This window comes from Anser brachyrhynchus, assembly GCF_964034855.1.
Source record: "Anser brachyrhynchus genome assembly, chromosome: 7".
Taxonomy (NCBI): Eukaryota; Metazoa; Chordata; class Aves; order Anseriformes; family Anatidae; genus Anser; species Anser brachyrhynchus.
In genome coordinates this window covers 13,987,351-14,010,972 of record NC_137701.1, presented here as the reverse complement: position 1 = coordinate 14,010,972, position 23,622 = coordinate 13,987,351, and the positions used below count along the sequence as shown (strand labels likewise).

The 23,622-nt window shown below is 41.2% G+C and overlaps 1 protein-coding gene across 1 annotated transcript in view; it reads right to left on the bottom strand.

Annotated features, from left to right (window-relative positions):
- BMPR2 (bone morphogenetic protein receptor type 2) overlaps positions 1-20,691 on the bottom strand; it is a 113,170-nt gene extending 92,479 nt beyond the window's left edge. Inside the window, exon 1 of the mRNA XM_080600353.1 lies at positions 19,693-20,691. Coding sequence (XP_080456479.1) covers positions 19,693-19,768 — 76 coding nt within the window. The 5' untranslated portion in view covers positions 19,769-20,691. The remainder of the gene's footprint in view (positions 1-19,692) is intronic.
- Between the last annotated feature and the right edge of the window lie 2,931 nt (positions 20,692-23,622).

Here is a 23,622-nt window from a genome sequence, read left to right as displayed (position 1 = left end):
TTTTTACTCTTTTATCAAATGCATAAATGGAAGGCTGAGCCAATGAAATCTTTGTAGGGTAACATTAACCAATGTAACTGTTGATTAACCTGTTTTAAATTCAGCAACAAAAGAAACCAATTTTCAACAAAGGTAAGCTTAAAGTGAAAAGATTTTCCTTTTATGTTCTCCTAAGTCTGTAATGAACTTCATGTTTAAGAATCATATTTAAGGATTTGTCTTCAGTTGAGATTTTACCTATTAAAACAAAATGTTATATTGACTGTGTCCTTTGTCTTCGCAGGCCAGATATTAAGACAAAAAGATGTAATCAAGATGATAACAGTAAATGCTTGTCATATATGGATGCTAGAATATTTCATTATAAGAATGGAATACATAGCTAGGAGAACAGAGGTGGAACAGAAAGATCTACATACGTCGTTTCTAAATGAGCTTGATTTGAACTGATCTTGACTCCTTAGGCTTGCTAACAATACTCAGGCAAAGAGGATCTGTGAATCACTTCCATGTTCTTGATAAGCAAAAGTATTGTTCCAATTATTAGAAGATGCTACGACAATCATACATTTCAGTCACCTTATAAACAAAACCAGAAAGCTCCACAAGCTTCCAGAGCTGCAGTGTCAGACTGTGAAGACAAACCCAGCCAGTACCTCAGAAAACCCAATGTGGCCTTCTGGCCTGCTGCCACAAAATCTTTCCTTCATTTAAATTCCGCTCTAATTCTACTCTCTATTGTTTCATTGCTTTAGGGAGCTTGAACTTCACAATAAGGGCACCTCTGCCAATCTAGTCCTGCCTCTGTAAATCGTTGACTAGTTACACAATTTCATCATATGCACTGACTCAAACTGCAGCACTCCAGAATTTCAAACGTGTGTCAAATGCCCGCTTCCCAGCGCCCCCAGCACCCAGAGCCCCACCAGTGGCCCTTACAGCAATGGCTTGCAAAACCAAGTCTCCACTTGCTGGGGAAAACCCACCAGGTGTGTCACATCAAGACGGGGATGAAACACCACTCCAAGAGGGGTAACTAGTTTAACGCAGCCCTTGTAAACTTCAAATGGAGTAGACTGATAAAGAGAGGGCAGGGGCACCCTTCACTGATTTCCCCCCCCCCCCCCCCCGAGTCCACTCCACAATGTTCCCCACACCCAACCCGCATCTTGATGCCAGTCTCTCGTATTACTTTTAAAATCTGTCATGCCTCATACCATGAGAACACTGTCTCAAATCCAGTAAGAAACATAAGAAGCTCTTGCCTTTCCCTTGGAAAAATAACCTGCTCCATGCAGGCTCTTAAAAATACGGAGGAGAGAGCAGGTAACTCATCCACACAGGCCAACTGTACCACCTCACCTGGCTAAGCCAGTTAAAAAGTGCACCACTGTCTTCACAAGAAGCATGTTGGCAAAGTTTTACACGTGCTGCAATGCTGTTAGAATAATCTTTCATGTGTAAAACTACTTGTCAAATGCTGAATTTGTGTCACTGGGGCAGTTCCAGAGAGAGAGTACAAAAGCTCTCTCCACAGGGATGCAAGTTTTTGTTATTTGAAAGTGTCACTGTAAAACCAAGAGAATGCACAGCTCTGAAGAAGTTCATGCTCTGCATGAAAACGTGCAGCTTGTCAATGAATCCATTAAAAACAGTCATGTAAGTACAAGTCTTTCTGCTTACAGAGGAGAAAGCAAAATGGAGCACAGTCAGGGGAATACAGTCCTCCCCGGCCAGCAACTTCTTTGAGAAGCATCAGAAGTGGGAGCAAGCTACAGAATGACAGTGCTGTGAATTCTCCACCTTTCAATAATAATAATACTCAGGCTCATCATCTTCAAAAAGATTTTGCCAGAAGTTACTGATTTCTCCCTGCAATCCCAACGACATTATTTTACTGAGCATTGCATTTTGTATTTTGTAAGTTAATAAATTATGTTACAAAACAAATTCAAGCACAAGGGATGTTTTCAAACTTGCAAAACATTGGAAGATATAATGGCATCACATCAAATAGGTTATAAATATTTGCATTAACATACTAGTGTTGTCCTACAGACAACACGAGGTTTGATTTGTTGTTGGCATTTTATCATGATTTGGTTTTCTTCAGCTGACCACCACCACAAGTATTCCTGTTCCAGTTTATCTTCGCATTATTTCAGCTCGATACGTTCACAGACATAACCTGAAATTCAAGTTTTATGATCTCGTCTAAACTAATGGCATCGTTAACCGACTTTTCAATGTTAGCCAATTAAGGATGGCATTGAGGGACAGTTGGATTGACATTATTTATATTTACTTAATTTTAATTTAAATTGAGAGGGGAGAGAATAATTGTATTTATTATAACCAAGCCTGGAACTCTGCCTGTAATTAAGGTTTCTGACACATCTTAGAGGAACTCTATTTTCAGTTGCTTAAGACATTTGCCAAATCATCAGTGTGGTCAAAGATTGTACATATCAGGTGTTTTTCTCCTATTTTACTTAGCAGTCCACAGCAGATTCTGTTAAAGTGATTCTGGCATGTCTGAGAGCAACACTAGAAAAAATAGCTTGTGAAGTCCATATTAAAATACTTTGCAAGTATTTTGTTGACAAATTCTAAAACTGGAAGAGCTGGAGCAGAATTTAAGATGTGGCAGATGGGCTGCCTCATACCAAGGGTGTGGCTTCTGGTTGGTTTGCGGCTAGCTCTTTTTTTCTTTTGGGGAAGTGGAAGGGGAATAGAGGGAGGATTGCTCATTTTCTTGACAAAGTACCAAAATTATAGGCCTCTGAAAAACTTCAGAAGAGGTTGTGAGTTTGGAAACTCAATTTTTCACAGACCAGCAGCGCTGGACATGCTCTACAGCCTCTTTGGATTGTTCATATGCTGCTTCCATAGGCAGGTAAAAATATGCTCAGCTGCATCATGAACAAGCTGAGATGAACTCATCTTCAGGTCCTCCTCCCACAGCCAAGCACCCACTCTGGTAAAACTGGAATAAAAAACAAGACTCTTCTGTGCTCCTTGCTCTTGTGCCAGGGAAGCACACAAAATAGAAAGAAACCAAAATACTAGGAATACTAATGTGTGGAAAACAGAGAGAAGACTGAATACAGTCCAGCGGAGAAAGCAGCAATGGTGCCATTGCTCAGAGTAGCAGACCAAAGTAAGGGATGCAAGTGAAAGAGACAAAAGGCACAGATGTTGGAAATGTTTATAATCTCCAATAAAGATCAACTCTGCTTTGTAGAAGCTTTTTTGCTCACCCTCTAGGTGACCAATAACCTGGCATTTATTCTGTGATTCTGGTCATAATGTTATGCTTAGGAAAAAAAAATATTACTGTAAGAAACAATAAGAAATAAACAGCTAGTTTCGAAACATACAGCAAGACTTTTTTTTTTTCCTCTTTCCTGGTATTGAGTGGAGTTAAGTCTCAAAATTTTAAGAACCTCATTCAATGTTCCTATAATTCACCTGAAGGCACTGATAAGATTTCAATGTGATCTAAGGAGAATCAGCATTACGAAGAAGGTGCAACACTTCAAGGGAAAAAGGTTGAGCGAACATATATAGCCTTTAATGTTTCCAGCAGTGCACATTTATGGAACCAAACAATCTCCCAACAAAACCAGGAGCATTTTCTGAATAAGAACTAAAATAGCTTCTTGTCCCATATGATAAAATCATTTGGACAAAGCCAGGAATACAAGAATTACCCAGTGGTTACAGCAGTTGCCCAAAAGTACTGAACTCAAGTCAGCATTCCACTGGAGACAACCAAAGGTGATTTGAGGCAGGACACTTTCTTTTGTGCCTCAATTCCTCATCAGCAAAATTAGTAACTAATACAGCTCTATCTCACTGGGATACAGTCACTGCATGTAACTCAGAATAATATGGACTAAGAAATCTATTATTCTTCAGCATTCACAGGGATAGCACTAGCAGGGAGTATCTGTTTTAAAAAAGACAAAAGTTTACAGACATTTCATTAAAAGATGGTGTCCATCCCTGGCAGAACTTAATCTGTTAAATGAAAAAGGGCAACATCTGAGTAAACCCATATAATCTAGTTTTATCGATTCTCAGATGACAGCAGGTTAACAGTATATTTATCGACAGTCACCAGAAGAAAACTTATCATTACCGGATTGTCTCATTATTTCATGTTTTATCTATTAAGGAGAGGCAATATTGTGCATTATCATCTATCCCAGTGTGGCAAATCAGAGCATTCTGAAATGAAGAAATACCTATTGCATGCCAATACTTTGCCAAAAGCGGGACGAGCTTGCCATTCACTGCTGGTTAACTGCTACCCTGAATTAAGACACAGCTTGCCTCCTCGGTTTGCCTTTGGCAATGGACAGCCACAAAGCAGAACTGCAATGCCAATATGCAGGGAAGAGCAGACAGAAAATAAAGTGGAAAAAAAGAAGCAGTAGTAGTAGAAACCTTGGCAAGTTCTCAAGTTCACAATCGTTCTTCATTAATACTTTTCACTAAGTAATACTTACAACACCAATACTTAGGAGCAAGCTCTGAAACATATATATGGCAGCACACTGGACTCCCACATGTTAATCAGTTGGCTACTTCAGATGTGAAAAATCAATAGCTCAAAAGTGTTCTTAGGGTTTTGTATGCTTGTTTAAATGTCCTTTGCACTCGGGAGTTTCTTAAAGTCTACACTGAAGGCAGGTGTCAGTGTAATTGCACGTATGAGACACCAAAACATTCTAGCAATATAGCTGGATAATGCTAAGGCTCAAGTTACCTCCTCACTCTCCTACACAGGCAGGACAGGCACTTGGAGGACATTTGCAAGAGGAGAGAAGAAAAGGGAAAAATCACAAAGCAAATACACAAAAATGAAAAAAGGAAGTAAGAATAATCAATTTTCAACAATGTATTCATGTCCCTACACTCGATTGTCTTTATTTGCAGTTTAAAACGGGATACTCACTATCAAAAGGAAAGCAAATAAATGGACACATAGGGAACTTTTTTTAGTTTACTGTTACTTTGAAAAAGTTCAATGAAAGCATGTCAGAGTACAGAAACTTGATTTGCTAATTCAGAAATAGATGCAGCTTGAAATTAGAAATTCATTTTCATCTAAAATAAGTACCACATGCGTGCAAATACACACTACGTTTTTGCTGAATCATTAAAATATATTTACAGAGTTGGGCAATTGCACACCCTATGAAGAAGACTACTTAGTCATTTGTTCGGTTGTTTTAGCTGTTTGCTAAACTTCACAGGAGCAGCTCAATCAGACAGAGAACATGAGTGGATTATACAAAACAACATTTAGATTCTGTGGACTGCTTGGGGGTAAGTAGATAAAATTGAGAAGTTGGGAGTGATTACAAAAACTTCAATTTACGCAGAATTCAACAAGCAGTGAGATAAAATACTAACAGGTTTCAAATGAAAACATTTTGTGCTTTTGAATTACTTGTATAGAATTGAAATTCTGTTCTTCTAAACTTCTGAAACCAAAATTTCATTGAAAATTTGGCATCTCTAGTAGTTGTTTTTTTTGTTTTTTCTTACAATAAAATTACCACATTTCATTCCTCTCTAAAACTTTAGTTTTAATAAGTATAATTTTTCGCAACCAGCTTTAAATTATTAGATGTATCAAAATACCAATAATCAGTCTGGGATCATAATGAAAGAAACCCAAACTGGTGATGTGGATGACAGTGGACAAGTACCCAGCAAACCAAATATACATTCCTATTCACTGGTGGCATGCTAATCACCAGCTAAATACTTCATCTCACTATCCTTCCATATTTTATCCACATAGTTAGCAAGTGCTCTGAAGTAGTACTTGCTTTCTTCATTACAATCACAGTTTGGTCACAATGCTTTTTCAAATTAAAAAACAAAATCTCTACTGTAATAATCAGTGGTGTGGCACAGCACGAGTTCTCAGAACACAACCGGTATCTCAGAACAGAAAATCCTGAGAATGAGACTTGTCTCCAACTTCCAAGAAACAACAACATTTATGGCAAGTTAGACAATTGCTTACAGGGGAAAAGTAGCTATTTTTAACTATTTAGCTTAGTGGCTGTGCTTGAGGGAGGCTCCCATTTCCTTTCTTCATCTTCTGTAGCAACTGTAGCTACTATTTCCTTTTCCCTCAGCTGCTTTCACAAAGTATCTGGGCTCGCAGCTTGCAACAACGCACCATCTTCAACACTGGCAGGTTCAAAGTAAAAGCTGAACACTGCTCGTAAACTGACTTCTGCCCTGAAGGGCCGCAGACAACTTTACCTTTGAATGCATCTATTTCTGTTCCACACAGAAATAGCAATCCTGAATTAGGTAAGGCCCTGAACATGAACCAGCAGGCCAGTCACAGGATACAGATTTAAGGTGATGGTGCTCCCACTAGTAAGTGCAAAGGAGATGCAGCTCTCACACAAACACTTCTGGGTTTTATGCCGCTTAAGCACTGTTACTTGGTATGATCTCTTACACTTGAGACAATTTAACTTAACTAGAAGAATCTGCAGGGACAGGCAGCATTGTATGATTTGTCAGCTCTTGATGATCAAAAGCAAACATTTGGTTGATCATGAAAGAGAAATTTAAGAGCTTTTCTCTAGGAGTATCATTGCTAGAGACCTAGTTAATTCTGACTCTAGATTAACTCTATTTATTTTAAAGCTATGAGATTTTAGTACTATAAGGAGTGAAAAATTTTTTTAGCTCAACAGAACTGGATAAATGCTATTGTATGGCAGGAATAGGAGAAGAGAGGGAATCTCTTAGGAATTCTATCTTTGTTCTTAAATGGAGACATTTGAGACGAAGAGGGTCTTTGTATTCACATTTGTATACATTTGGTGAATAAAAACCGGAAGGATAGGAAGGGCAGAGCAAGCAAAGGCTGTAACAGTTCTAAGTTAGCTTCCAAAGCTTGATGTCATCAGTCTTGCACAATACATATATGAACACAAAGATAAGAATTCAAAATAAGTCTAGAACTACGAGAAAAGGTATGCAGAGCCATTTCAAGTCTGCTACCTCACTAATGACTAGGTATAATCTCCAAAACAGCACGATGACATGCTTTTTGAACTATTACAAACACAGACACACAATGCAGTAGTTAACAATACTGATAACCATTTTGTTTTTCTTCCAAATAAAGCAGAAAAAAATTATATTATCAGCTTGCTTTTCAAGTATCTTTGAATCCTCTGATTAATTGCACTACAGGAGAAATTGTTAGGAATCAGTGGCACAGAACCTGTATATTCCCTAAGGACTGGAATAGCTCTTCACAAAATTTTATCCTAACTGCCCACCATCACACAGATCATAACCAAAGCTTCATATGATTCTTCCAAAAGCTTTATTTAAATATGTATCTGAAAGCACTTCCTTAATTACTTAGGCACAATCGTGTCTAATAGATATGTAGTAGATGAGCCACCTCTCGTGGATATATTGAGCCAAGTTTATGTAGGCAATGACTAGGCAATGACCTACACTGCCTCTTGTCTACCTTCTAGTCAGTAGATCGCCCCACCGCATTGCCCCCAGATACATTCACAGAGGATCTGTCATCTGCCAGTCAAGATTCCCATAGTCTATGTTCTGCAAGACAATAAAAGAAGAAAGAGAAAAACATCCCACTTTTAGGGAGCATACCAGAAGAGTCACGGAAGCTAAGCATTCCTTTAGGGAAGAATAAACTTCAGTCTTTTCCACTTCCTTTATGCCTCTGTTGATCTGAGCACTTATCAAAGATCTCTTTTTAGTAACATGATGCAACTCATTTCTTTTCATTAAAGCAAAGAAATGAATAAAACATCAATGTTCAAGTTTCAAAAAAATATATATATACACACATATAAACAACTGAAATAAGGGCAATACATGAAAGCAAAGAAACGAGGGTACCAAGAAAGAAGCACACAAGAAGAACCACCTCCAAAGGGGAGGAGATAGCATCCATGGGGAAGAGACAAGCAGGAAGGTCTGCAACTATGAGAGTCTATTTCTTTGCTTGAAATTACTCCCTTTTCCACCAAATGAGGCAGAGATCCTGCAGGGGAAAATGTTTCATAAAAACTATCGCAATTATGCACAAAGCAGCTGAATTAAGGTTGGACAGATAGGTCTAATAATAATTTTTTTTAAATGATTGAATTCATGTTTGTTTTTAAAGCACTGCTTTTAGGTAATTAAGGTTCTGCTACTGAAAACAAACCATAGAATGAGGCTTGTCCTCTGCTAAATGCAGTGTTTACCACATCCCTTTTTTAAGGTTTAAGGGTTGCACTTGCACCTTAATCTGCAGAAGGATCATCATCTCCATCTCTGCTCAAGCAGAACAATTCAAAAGGGAGAAGGAGCAACGTCCACAAAACCAGATAAGATAAAACATGAAATTACAGTAGAAATTTGCAGTACATCAAATTTTCTGCAGCACCTTTGCATGCGCATACTTGCAACATCTTACTGCAGGTTAAGAGCATGCACGCAGGCAATCAAAGCAAAGCAGTTGGCAAACTATTTTCTTTCCATCTTAACAGATCCCATTCCTTTACATCTCTTTGTTCACAAATACTTAACGTTTATCCCCAGGCTGTCAAGGTGTATTTCAGTGCTTGTGCCTCCTATGCTATCAGAGCATCTGCTGCTCACTATCCTCACATCACCAAGGAAACTGAACAACACCTTTCCACACTGTCCTCAGTAACTCCACCCTTTTCCCCTGCCAGCATTAGTTCCCAACTAATTTTTTGTCTACATAGGAGTCAGGCTAACAAATCCAGCAGAACTAATTAAACTGGGCTAAGCTCTGTGATGCATCACACTCTACCTGTCGGTTTTGATATGCCTTAGAAGTAGACATATCCCCTTTAAGAGAGAGAGAACAAGAAGAAAAAAACATTTCCTTGGACATCTTGTTAAAGAAGTCAAACCTCACTCTACTACTCTTCAATTACAGGAGGGAGACGAGTCTCTAATACTGTTTCCTAATACTTTTTGCTATAAAATCGTACTGTGAACTTCCTCTCACCTCAGCTAAATATCAGCCTCTCTCTTCAATAAAGTATAATCAACTCTACAGTACTTCATAAAACCAGTTCTTAAAAAAAAAAAAAAAGCCCCCAACTCTGTGAAATGGCAAGAAATCAATCTGCAATTCAAGTAGCATCTTTTCAAGTTGACCTCTAACTACAGGAAGAATATCGCTGGTGATCACACTGAACTTTTGCCTTTCCATGTGCCCACCAGAGCACATTCTTTAGATGCAAGGTCACTTTTAGGAGGTTATTATTTTTCCTTGTTTGGTACAGGACGAATGATGTTCTCATGCCTGTCTAGACTGAAACTCAATGGAATGCAGTTACCTCTCTTTACACCTCATATTCCCACACCTCAACAAAAGTGAAGCAAGCCCCAGTGTTATCAATTAAGCACTGAAACTAACTGCTTTATGTAATTACCCCAAAGGAATTTACTATCAGATTCCATTGCATACATCATCCTCATTGCTTATTTATGTATTTCAGCTCAAAGTGATAACCAAAAGTGACGTTGCTAAATTATTTTAAACTGTTTAGTTGAAATTACATGTTGAAAGCACATCAGTAACAGAATAAGCACGTGATGTAGTTACCTTTGTAATTACACTAAAAAGAATAACAAAACTGGGGGTAGGGAAGAGTGAGAAAATTTAGGAAATATGAAAACTCAAGTATCTTGTCCTGTAATAACACTGGTAAGCATCCAGTCAGGACTCACATCTAGTTTTATCTGGAGAAGCAAGGATATTGCAATAAGCTTATTTCTCACTGTTTCCCAATAGTCTCACTAAAATACCAGGTCTCCAAAATTTGTTTCAAGTTCAAAGGACTAACTGCAAATTTGTATAAATGAATAAGCTATTCAGAACATTGGAATACTGAAAAAGCTGGTGGGATTACATCAGCACCTTCAGCATTTGAGAACATTAAATAATTGTATTGAATTGCATTGTACCAAGGTGATTTTGGTTTTAAGCTTATAGCACGAACACAAAAATATGTCAACAACAATAAAAAAAAATCTTGAGTGGTTCTTAACGGGCACCAGTAAAGCACAGAAAAAGCAGCTTATTTAAATTTCCAAGTTCAGAACTTTCACACAGATTTTCATTTTCCCCTCAGTAATGAGATCCAGCAGACAAATTGGCTGATACAGTAAGAAGCTCAATATTTAGTATTATCTTGACTAATTTCAATTAGAAGCCCTGTCCTAAAGGACATTTTTTGTTTGGTTTTCATTTTACATCACACACGTGAATATATTGCAGGAAGCCTGGAGAATTTAATTCAATATCCTTTTTATTGCATTCCCTCTGATTTCCTCATTGAAGTGTCTTCTGCTCAGTACATTTGCCCATTCCACATATTATGGCACCTATTATTCAATATCTTAACACCTCACTTCTTTTTTTTTTTTCTGCACAAAGGAAAGGGAGAAAATATTCATGCATTCTCAAAGTGAAATCATGAAGTTGAGTTATTATTACTGTATCATTATTCTTCCTTATTTTGCACCCCTTCCATATTTTAATTAATTTATAACATTGTGTCATATTTGGATTGCATATTCTTGTGTCCAAAGGCCATGTCTTCAACTTTAAATAACATTCTATAGTCAGCATCCAGATTAGTAAAATAATAATTAGGATTTTACTTGCTTAGCACAAAAACATTCTGCTCCACTACTTCTTAAAACAGGGGAAGCTAAATTTACTGAGAGCTTCATTAGCAGTACTGCTCTGTCAGGAAACAATAAAAGGAAAAAAAGTCTCTCTATTTGTCACATAATATTTTTAAGTTTGTACAGAAAATTGCAGGGAAAACATTTACTATGAGATTTTAAATGATTAGCTAAAACAATGTTAAACAACTGTGGCTAAATAATCTTGTTTAGCTGCAACAGCATTAACTGTTACAAACTTAAATTTAAAATTTAGTTTGGCCAGATTCATCTTACTATAACTAAAAGAGAAATTACTTAACAGGTCCTGGTAAAATCTGGATGTAGTTGAGTGTAAAGTTTACCAGTCACATAAAATAAGCTGTTGATAATGACTTTTTGGAAATTATTAACACCAAGCAAACAGCTAATCTGTGAATATTAAAATACTAATTTTTAACAATGAAGTAGACTGGTATGCTTGAATTTTGATAACAAACTGAGTACTTAAGAAATATATATATACACATACATAAACACACAAATATCTAAATATAGTAAGTCATCTTTGGTGCATATATGCAACACACACTAGAATCGGGGATTTTCATGTGTCCTATATAAAAAGAGAGATTTACAGAGAGATCCAAATATGGCTGCAGCGGGGATTAGAAATAGTTCACCCTAATTTAAAGGGAATTAAACTGCTTTCTCATTTTCTTCACTCCTTGAGATTCACAGACTCCCTCATCCCAGCCTGCGAAGCACGGGGCGCTTGAACAAGTTCTTCCACTTCTTAGCTGACTCCTGCTGAAATCCCAGCAGCAGTCCTTGCTGGGTAGGCGCCTGCGCGCTGCGCTGCAGCAGGGTTTGTCCCCTTTCAGCTGGCAGACCTAAGCATGTCTGCCTATTTCAATCATGGCAGCTGCTCCAGCTACCGATCCCTGGCCTGGGTGATTACAGCTAGAAATAAAGAAAAAACTTTAAACATGCAAACATAAGAAACCCACACTGTGATGGCATCTAGACAAGCTTCATTACAGGATTCCTTTTATCCCTCTCTGATTGCAACTAGAATTATTTTCATACAGAAAGATCACTTCTGGTCTAAGTGCCTGCTTTGCATACATATGGATGTGCCACAGCGTAACTAGAGAGGTAGGTGCTACAATTTTCTTGCTACAATCTTAGCTTTCTTTAGCTCACAATATTAGCTGTACATACCTTTCATGTCTCAGCTAAATATAATGAAAATTTATATTTATGAACCAGTAATCAAAGAAAGCTAATCTTTTAATAAGAGGATCCCTTGTCTGCAAATAAATACAGAAAAATTACTTCTGGGATTTAGGTTTAAATAAATGACTGGCAAGGCTCACAGCATAAAGTATATATCCACAATGTATACTATGTCTGTACGAATATTTTCACAACTTAGAAGGTACAAGGACACATAATCCCCCAAATTGGATGCCTAAAATAATAAAAGAAAATTTGACTCATAAAAAGAAGATTTTATAAGTATCTATAACAACTCCATCATCCAGAACTGACAAGCTCAATTGCAAGAGTCTTTCTAAGCACAAATGAACGTGTCCTACCAAAACAACATTTTTACTTTTTTCTATAGAAGCTCTAAATTAACTTACTTTCTTTCTCTCTGAGGGATACCACCAGAAGAAGGACTAGATTTCGAGTAGGTTCAGCAACAACCTGACTACAACACAATCACCAACACAAAAAAAGGCAAAAAATGTTTAGTTCATTTTATATCAGGGATGACTGAACATACTCTGTAAGATCAGAGTTATTTTATACAATCATTAATATATAAAATAGCTTGAAAAATAACATGACCAATTTTTTTTCCTGACATATGTTTTGTCACGTCTAACAAATTTCACAACAGCAAAGGAGTGAGGATTAGCTTAAATTCTTGGAAAATCTAATTAGGGTTCTCTAATATGGGTGCCCCAGCTGTTTTGTTCCAAGTATCCAGAGCCACACTTCTTTGATTGCAAATACAGAATGTTTTATTTTTAACAGAAATCAAGCCAAACAGAGCAAGTCTGATAAGGCAAGAGCAGCAGAGCATGTTTGGTCAGTCATTCTGGTAACTGAACTACATTAGAGCTGCTCACACCAGGTGAACCTGACCTTTGTGACTTATGCGGAGGGAAGTTTACCTCATGCCAAGAATGAGCAGCTTTGGAGATTACACTGTCAGTGCCCAATACTTTGTTATCAATTAAGTGCTGCATTCTCTAATATAAATATGTAATAGAGATCATTAATTTACACATGACCTATGATTACACTTCCAGTCATCTCATTCAAAAGAAGAAAAAATACCCATATTTTCTTACAACCATCCTGCTTGCAACTTCAGATAGAAAAAGTACACGTAGTAAAACAACAAGAATAAATGTAGCACCAGCTTTTGGCTAGATGTAATAGTAATAGCTGCTGCACACTGCTGCTAGCACTACCTAGCCCACTTGCCTCGAACAGTCAGTGCTACTATGCAAAGACTCAAGGTGCTGCTGGCTTTGTCACTGTCTGCCACTTACTCCAACGCTGAATGTCACAATAAATGCCTCTCAACTACACCTGCTTACCACAAATAATAAAACTATTTTTCACGCACTTCACAGGTTTGAGCAAGTATAATACATAAAAACATTCAAAGGAGCCACAGAAAAAGCATAAGTTACAGTAACATTGAAAAGAGAGCAAAACAATAAATATAATGTGTGGGATGTCTGAAATAAAGCTAAGTGTATACAACAGGTAGTCTATTAAATCTAGTTTTGAAAGGGTGAAAAGCAATGCATACAATAAACTGCAAGTTATGCATACACACAATGAAGTCATATATGGATGATAATCATTCAGTAAGGTGATTTGGGCTTTGTTTTGGAAGTTTAGTTAAAATGCCGAGTACATAGTGTCAAAAACACACGTTGTTCCCCTAGCTGTAGATTAACGAAGCCTCATTTCTTATAAACATGCCCTTTCTCCCACATTTGTTACCCAACGCCCACCCCTCCCCTAACAAGAATCGCCAAACTTCCCTCAGACCTCCTATGGCACCCCAAGTGAAGGGAAGACCAGACGCACTGCGCTCAGTCCAGAGCCCCGTACACACCAACAGCCTTGCAGCATCCCTGTGCTGACCGGGAGCCAGTTTGAAGCAAGCAGGCTTATGAGGGCTGCATTCTGCCCGACCTTCCCCTTGGGAAAGCTCTACCTTGGAATTCTCTCCTCCATCCAACCCCTAATTTTCATGATAGCAGTAGCAAATTAAGCTCTTGAGACTTTCCTCATCTTTCACATATGGTTGAAATTGGCCAGCGGCTTCAGGAGTTACTGATGGAGACGGAAGGGATCGCAGATGGCAATGACATGAAAAGGAGTCTTCTGCATCTGTAGTCCTTGTTTTTCCCCTCCCTCTCTCACACAGAAATAAGAGACAGAAGAGAAAATACTAAGTACTGAGAGATGCAGAACACAGACACCTCTACAGTTCAAAACACAATGTGTGATTTGATACAAAACCAAGGTCGCAATCAACAAAACAGATAGCCATCCCACTTGGAATAAAATGCCATCACCTCCCAAACACCTTGTGATTTCCGAACTTACGAGACCGAGGGAAGGGGAGGAGGGTAAAGACATCATCTAAATGACTAGGTCTCCCATTCATTCTCACAACAGAGAACAGAAGTCTTTAAAACTGCTACCTACAACTATGCGTTCTTCCTCTCCCCCCGGCCAAAAACTTCCTTCCCCCCACACAACTGCAGGCATGCATTCTCCAAACAAGTCTGACAAATACAAGACATCTCCTCTAATACACCTTGGTTCTCATCGCGCTGTAAAATAAATTCAGTCCTTCATCCTCTCAAATCTCTCCAGCCCTTTCAGCCTTTCTTCCTTCCATTCACTCACCGAGACTGACCTCTCCGATCGGATCCCACTACACTGCTCAGCCCAGCTCCCATCTCTGCAACTACAGATCCCTCAAGTCAGGCTGACACCATCAGAAATCAGAATTTCAGAAATTCTAGGATCAGCCTATGTTTTCAAAAGCAGCTTTTAAAAATACTTCCTCCAAAAAGATTGCAAAAATTTCATTTTAAAATAATGACAGCCAACTCAAGCTTCCCACGGCAAACGACTGTAGCAAACTCTGAGACCCTACGCTTTGGCACATGAACAACTTCTCTAGACCCTGTTGCTCCCCAGGAATTGTCTGTATGCGTACAGCATGCTTTATGATCAGGTGGGTCACCACATACTTGTTGAGGTATATATTAAACAATCTTGCATCAGAACGGGGGTGGGAGGAGAACTACCACTGTTGCGTTACAAAACGCATGATCATTAAGCACTGTAACAGGACAGCTACCTAGACAGGCTGTGAAACAAATCCCTCTTCTGGAGATTTTAGAGAGGTTAGACAAAGTTGTTACCCATACTTACGCATCCAGAGTACAAAGGAAAGAGATTAGGAGTCACTTCCAGCCTTACACTTCTGTAGACTCATATTTCAGAGAAAAAATATATATATATTTAGTGCTTAAAGTGATCTTCTGTTTTGGAGAGCAGTTCTTCTGCGTTATTTTTAAAAATCAAATTGAAGCAGTTAATAGTTTCACTAAGTCTACAAGCTTAATAAAATTAACACTTAAAACCACATGCAAGCTACACACACATTCCTGTCCTACCCATTGCACAGCATCATCACGCCCATTTGATTCAGGACAGAAATATTTTGTTCTGAATGGAACTTTGCACCCTGCTTACACGCAGCTCCGCTAGGAAAGTTACAGTCTGCTCAGAAAATGACAGCACAGCACATGTTCATGGCGTGGCCAGACTTTGAGCCCCAACACAATACATTTCCTGTGACTGTAAACCATGCACTCTGCTTTTGGGAATGAAACATTTGCAAAGAACCTAATAAATTACCCCTCTCTTCCCTGTGGTGAGAAACAAGAAGGAGGGTAACATCTGCCAAGGAAACAATGACACTGACTGTACAGACTGCTGGGAAATACTTAATGAGATATAAAAAGGCAGGTGGGACAACAATGCAAAAGTCAACTCTCTATATACATTTTTTTTTTTTTTTTAAGAGAAGCTTGTAATATGTGTCAGAGAGGTCATCAAAACAACCACTTCATCATGAGAATGATTCTTATAGGAAATTCTCTTAAGCTTCCATCTTTGTCCACAATGAAATAAGGTTTGCCTTCCTTCAGCAGAGAACAGACAATTTAGCCAACCTTTTACACATGGTTCCTTTGAGGGTAAAATCATTCATACTGAAGTGAAGTGCCTGTGTAAGGGCTCAGAGCTTCCCATCTGGGCTCCTCAGCCACCTGGTTAGCGTAGCTTCCACTTCCTCGTGCACTATGCCTACGCCACACAACGCGGTTCAGAAATACCCAGGTTTGCTTGAGAACTGGAGGCAGCTTAGCTGAAATATCACAGAGCTTCACATAGACAACCTAATGGAAAAGAGGCTCTTCTCAGCAAGGCCAAGGGGTCCGTGCACAACTCTTACTCTCTACTGGAGAGCTAATGAAGCCCTGTTCTGCCCCAAAGGCTGCACTTGTACGTGGTTTTCCATCAAGCACACCAGTTGTCTCCCTCAAGTAAATAGTCCATCTCCCGCTGCTAGGCTAATACTTCTGAAAAAGCTCCCACAAGTTAAACTGAAAAATTGACATGATTTTAGATTACAATTGAATGAGCCACTAACAAAGGGTATAGCTCTAGTCAAGAAGTTGACACTGGGGATACAGATAGGTTTAAGAAAACTGATTAATAAGATAAGTCAGTTACTAATTCTAAACACTGATAAAATAACTGATTTGAATGGCCAAAAGGAGTCCATCCTTATGTTACGCAATTCATATTTCAAACAAATTAGACCAAGACACTACAGTACTTTTAACTGCAAGACAGAACAGGATAAAGAAGCTTCAGTTCACTCGTTTTAATTAATAATTAAAATGATCATTAAAAAAAAAAATTAAATCTCTATCCAATTCTATGCACACTGGAAATCCTGCAGCCCTGTGGAACCACACAGGTACAGACTTAAGGAAGAGACCCACAGAGATAAAAGGACATTCTGCTCGCTTTAATTTTCATTTTATATTTTCCACGAGTAATTTACACATTAGACAAAGGAATGCTGTCTACTGTGGATATAAAGAAAGAAGGAAAAGTGGTTTGGTATTGCGTATCACAGAAGGCAAGCAAATGAAACAAGGAAAGATTAATATCTAGTCCGTATGAACACCCAAATGAAATTCTTTAGCAATATTGTGGAACAGCTCAAAGGTTCACCAGCCACCTCTTCAGGCACAACCCTCACAATTAACGCATTCAAATCCTCCAAAATATAGGGGAGTATAAATATGGCTCATAGTTCTAAACGAAAGATTTAGAGATATTTCAAGTTATTTGAGAAATGAAGAACAAAGCGGTCCAAATTGTTTTTTCAATATAACTTTTGTAAATCACTCAATCATTTACCTTAGACTAGTATGGGTAAAGCGTTCTCACTGTAGCAATTCTCTTTATAAGGATTAATATACAACTTAAATACAGAGCTACTGGATATCTGTCAAAATTTGGATTTTATAAAGAAAGCCAGTAATACTCTTCTCCTAAAAATCAGAAGAAAAAAAAAAAAAGGAAAAGCCCCACTTGAATCTAGAGCCAGTTCTGTATTATATCCTCATTTATCAAGGTGAAGGAAGGACTACCTTAATTCTTCATTCGTATTCTAGATTAAAAGCCAAACTGTCATCTACAGCCCCACTTCAAGATTTTCCATCTTCTTTATACATCTCCACATCTCTTCCTTCCCGACCATCCTAAGCTCAGGTCTTTACTGAGCTCTCCCCAAGGAGATCTAGAGATTCTTCTCAAGGCCAAAATCTACAAACCTGTTATGAAAATACTTTCCCTCTGATGTCACAATATTGCATCTATAAACACTCAGTTCCACGTAGTGCAGAGACACAAGATCCATCACTGATCAGAAGGAACAATTAATAAGGGTTTTCAAAGCTAGAAAGCCAGCATTTTCTACGCTGATGTGAGCATACAGTTCATACTTTGGGGGGAGGGGAAGAGAAGTAGTAGTGTTGGCTCTTTCATGAACATAAAAGGGCAGAATTACACATTAGTGTAGCCTCCCCATGTATAGACTTCTTTTTTCTGAAATGGAGTGTAAACTTAAAATCAACAATTAGTTACTTTAACTACAGCTGAAATCATTCATGTAATTACTCTTACAGAGGATTACAACCAAGGTTTTTTGTAGTGTGGATTGTTAAAATTTCACAATTAAGAAATAAATCACAATGGGATAATAGGCTACTATGCACAAAATAGCCAAGCTAGCATTGTTAAAACCCTTTTAACAAGGAAAAAACAGAACTGAAATACAGGAATGCTGCTGCCAGGTCAGGATTGAGGTGAACTGGCAGAACTGTGCGAACAGGCTCGTACCACACCTGCCCAGCCCTTGGCCTGGTTCAAATCTGTCCTCGCTCCTTCAGTACCCCTTCTCCCTCGGCAAGGCAAAGAAAGTACCAACTCGCTCAAGGTTTTGCGATGGGGGGGAAAAAAAGCCTACTTTTTTATTATTATTATTGTTATCATTGTATTTGAAAGAACAGTTTGATACCAGGCACTCTCAATTCATGCATGTTTTAATATCAAGACTTCTGACCTTCAGAAGTCCCTTCTTCCAGGAAGAAAGAGAAAAAATACTCCCAAGAAACTACCACAGACAGACACTGCAGAGATCAGTCTAAAATTATAATAGTCAAAGGTCAGGATGATATAGGCAATATCAAGTATGTCATGTTAATATCCTCCCGAAAGAGACCTCTTAAAAAGCAGAAGCAAGAAAATCTGGGGCTATCCGGTCAGAGCAATGAAGAAACTGCCTACACGCTGTATTTTTCTTACAAGGATGCGTTTATGAACTATACACATCTGACTACTAAAATAATGCTAGAAAGACCCAACATTGCAGACTGGGTCCTGATTAGTAAAAAGACACCAAAGTCACAGGAGTCTTCCAGAATTGCTGGAAAATGTATACAGTGAGAAGCGTTGGCATTAGTGCCTAACGACGCTGGGTAACACTCAGAAAGCTCCAACATGCTCATCTGTCACCATGACAGAAAGCCAAAGGATGCCAGACCAACGCACGTCTCTCTTCCAATACCAGGACCAAACATTTCATGTGTCTAACATCAAGCTTCCAAGCCAAATTACAAGTATATATTATAAAATATGAATAAGGATGATCTCACAGTATACACTTCTAACTTTTTAAATAAAAAAGAGTACTGTGAGACCTTTCAGTGCTCCTCATCAGCATTTTATGTTACTCCTCTACACTCATGAGGGAAAATACCTCATTTTTGCTTCAGATCTCTCCCCCAAGAAAAAAAATATACCTTACAATAAGTCTATCATAAAACTGTAGCACGTTTAAGGCCCCCTAAAAGCCTTGATGCTGATAAAATTAAAAATGGCTGTGCTCAAAAATCCCACAGCAAAACAGACACAGCTCTGCTAACGATTAAAATATATATTAAAAACGCCTGCGTTACCTTACAAAGGGCAAGGCATGCAAAACAAAAAGACTATTTGTGTTTCCAAAACTGAAATAAGCGAGTAGACGAGAGAAGCAGATCGAGACAAAACGTGCATCCTGGATGCAAGTCGAGTTCATTTACGCAATAAAGCAGATTTTGTATTCCGAGACGCCCTAACAGATCGGGCTTTCAAAACTTTATCACGCTTCGCAGCTGAAATACGTGCCCAGCACTTTTTAAGAAGCCCCAGATGTGTGCAAATGCCGGCGGACCCCACCCCCTCGGCCGTGCCAAAATGGCCAGTTCCGTGCAGCCACTGGCTACTTACCAGCCGCAGTGCTGAGCAGCAGGGTGGCACTGGAGAGCAGGAGCACCAGCAAGAGGTGCTGCAGTGAGGCAGTCATACCTGGGGGAGCCGAGGATCGAGGCAGAAAGAGGAGAAAAAAAAAATACGGACGAGAGGAATTTCCTCCTTTTTTCCAGCGGCCTTACTGAGCTCTCTCGGTTCACAATCCAGTCCGGGAGGGCAAATAGCAGGTGAGGGGAGCCGTCTCCGCTCTTACTCCATTACAGCAGCCTGCCCTCATGTCTCGGCGGCCGGAGGAGCGGGGGGAAAGGCGGCTGCCGCCGGCCGCATCGCCCTCCTCCCGGGACAGGCGCCGTGCTCGTCGTGCCGGGAAGGCGGCTTTATTTCCCACGCAGCTTCACGATGTCGAAGAAGCAGCCGGGTTGGGAAGGAAACATATCCAGGCGGGAGGCAGCGGCTGTCAGTCCCGGCCGGCTCTAGGGGCTCAGGGAAGGGGCGCAGCCCGGCCCCGTCCCCACGGCCGCCTCACACGGCCGGGGTCGCGGGGAGCCGCTGGGCCGCTCGACGGCGGGGCGAGACCCGCTCCGCTGTGTGGGCGACGGCTGCGGCCGCCCCTCGGCCCATCTGCCTCCGCCGCGCAGCCCCGGCCCGCCGCCCCCCGGCGCAGCGGCGACGCCCCCCCCCCGGCCACCCCGACGAGGTGGGGCCCGGAGCGCCGGGAGGCACGGCGCGGCGCGGCACGGCGAGGCCCTTCCCCGCGCCGGGGGAACGCGCTCCTTCCTCGCCTCTCCTCTCCTCGCTCCGGGAGCCTCCTCGGCGGCGGGCAGCCCCCGGCCCGGTCTCCTCCCGCAGCTCTGCCCGCCGGGCGGGGAACGCCTCAGCCCCGCGGGGCTCGCCGGTGAGGGGCGGCTGGGCTGGGCTCCGCTCCGCCTCCTTCCCGTGCCCGCCGAGCAGCCGCCGCCGCTCCGCCGCCCCCCGCTCGCCGCGGCTCGCGCCCCCTCCCGCCCGCCGGCACCAACGGCCGCCCTCCCTCGCGCCAGACACAAAGGGGACTCGCTCCGACCGCCGCCCCGCCCCGCCTGGCAGAGCCGCCCCGCGCCCCGCCCGCCCCGCACCATGGAGGCGGGCCTCCGGGGAGGCGAACAGGGGCCCCGCCGCGCGCGCAGGGCGCCGCCATGTTGTGGGGGGTGCAGCGCGCCCCGCCGCACGAAGCCGGGCAGGGGGCGGCGGCAAATGGCGGCGCGGAGGGAGCGGCCCCGGCCCCCAGCGCCGGGCGGCGGGGAAACCTCTCCGGGCAGCCGGCCCCGGCGGGGTCCCGTCCTCCCGTCCGGCCCCGCCGCTTCTGCCCTTTAACCCCCCAAATCCTGCCCCGCTCGCACGGCTTCAAACACCTGCCTCGCCCAGGCCAACCCGTTCCGTGCTTCGTGCGTTAAGGAGGGTTTATGGTCTCAAAACAAAGATAAAGTCAGCCGGCCGGGCTGTTGGTGCGCTTTAACCTTTGCTGCGTTACACAGGACTGGAGATAATTAAGGCCGGCAGCTGATGGGAGAGCTGCAGCTGGAATGCGGTGTGATGTTCCGGCCGAGCAAGGCTCCTTCAAACGAGTTTTACTGGGCATAGAGTAGAAAAGGTTCCTAAAAACATCCTGCACGCAGAGGGTGCCTTCCTATCCAGGCTCTCCCTATGGGCAGATTATGGGAAATGCTTCCCTCTGCCTAAATTCCTACACCAATTTCAAGAATGGGGGAACAAAAAATACAAATTCAGAAACCCAATTCCACGCCTCAAAATATTAAAATACCTCTACATAAAATGGTGTAGCTGCAAATCAGATAGGCTTTTAATGACAATAAAAAGCCTTTGAGTAACTTCATTCCTCTTCACAAGTCCTAACAGGTGAAATAGATTTGATCTGATTCTTGCATCATCAAGAGAATTATTAAATTTTAAGTGGATTTTTATCACTGTGATGCTTAGGCTAGAGACATGGTTTGACACTCCTAGGGTCAAGCTGAGTTTGTGTGGCTGATAACTATAAGAATATTTTAAAAGTTTGTTGCAATATACAGTATACACATCCAACCTGGATATTGGTGAGAGATAATAAAATATAGAATGCCAGATTGTAATTCTTATTGCCACTTTCCAGAATTACAACCACATGTAAACCACAATATCCTTCCTGTTATTTGTGGAATGTGAACTGTCAAGAAATAACCTTTAGAAGAAAAAAAAAACAACTACCAACACCAAACAATAGTTTTACCTCCAAGAAGGGGAAAAAAAGGCAGCACTGAGTATTTTTTGTGGGCCCAAAATCCACTGTTCTTTTTTGGCTTAGCAAAGACACCAAACTATGCAACATACTTTTACCCAGCGCTACCTGCCAATAAAGTAAGCGAGATCTACTGTGTTCACAGAAAACAACCACCTAACTGTGTGGGTTGCACAGCACTTTCACTGTTTAGATGGTAGAAAAAAAACGCTGTAATTGTTTATGACGTATATCAAAACCTGCTCAGCCTGAAGTAAATGGCTGAAGTCCTGCTTGTTTTAACGGTCCTAGTTTGGGCTCATTAATTAACATTTGGAGCTCTCCTCCACAAGGAATCATATAAACGGATTTTCTGCTTTAAAACACTTTCATTCTCACAACAAAATGGATTAGATTTTTATTGTGTTTTGTTTTCCTAGAAAGAAGAAACAAGACTCATGCTATTTTATACAACTATTTCCTCCCTTGTTTCACAAAAACCCAGACCGTGATCCAGAAGGCACCCTTGTGAAGGCCACAGGGGCCTGCAAAAGAACGCCCCTGAGGCTGTGGAGCTGTTTTACCAGAGCTTGTATCAGGGCCTTAGACTAATCTCCTGGCTGCACATTCCCAGCAGTTTACAAAACTTTTTTCCTCCTTCCCTCCTGTTTTGAATTTTGCAGAAGCCCTTCTCCTGCGTGGCCTGCTCCCTTCCAGCCTGATGCGGCTACGGAGGATGCAAAGGGTCCCTGGCCACACACGCGGGTCACGCTGCAGAGCTGGAGCTGCGAAGCAGCTACACCCAGTTCTCTGGAGCTGGCGGGCAGAGCCCAGGAGGGGCTGGCCCCCACTGCAGCACACAGATGTAGGAAGCAATCAGTGCTGTCTAAGCACAGAAGCAGCTTCCTTTTCCCACGGTGGTGAGAGGAAACCAGAGATCTGAACCGTCACTCGCAGACTCGCTCATTGTTACGGGCTTGGACAAGGGCATATTTATAATTCTTGCTGTGACGTTGTTTTATCTGTTTAACTGTGAGTTGGAACTTCACTAGCCTAATATTCAGCAATGTCAAATAAGACCAGTGGGAAAATACTCAAGATAACAAAGACTTGCAGAGTCTGTTGTATTGGTCCAGAAAAGGGCAGGGGAGAGATGAGAGAAAACCTGAAAAATTTACCAAGATTTCAGAGGATGGTATTCTGCCCGAAACACTGTACATTTCCACCAGGAAGAACTTAACCTGACAAAACAACAGTTTTGAACTTAACTAAGAAGAGACTGATTAAAAAAAAATAGAGAATGAGAGAAAAAAGATCTTATGAAATAGATGCTCTTTTACAACTGTTGTTTGGTGCTCTAGCAGCCAGGCAGGGACAAGGATGCGTGTGGAAGCATTCCTGGGGCAGGATGCAAGGAGAATGGCAACAGAAGAGCCAGGGTACAGCGGCTGCAAGCTCCCTTAGGTATCACCCTAACGTGCACTAAGGCCACACAGCAGGGCACGGCCATCTTGCCCTAGGGCGAGGGAGTTTTAATGACACAGGCCCTTTCAGGGCACCGGGACTGCCCTTTACGCTATGTCTGTACTAGAGCGAGACACTGAAGTGAGCAGTAAGGCTGATACACATCTCGGGTGTTTCCTGCTGTTGGCCATACTGATGCACATGCAAACACAATGATGTCGCTTGCAAATTCA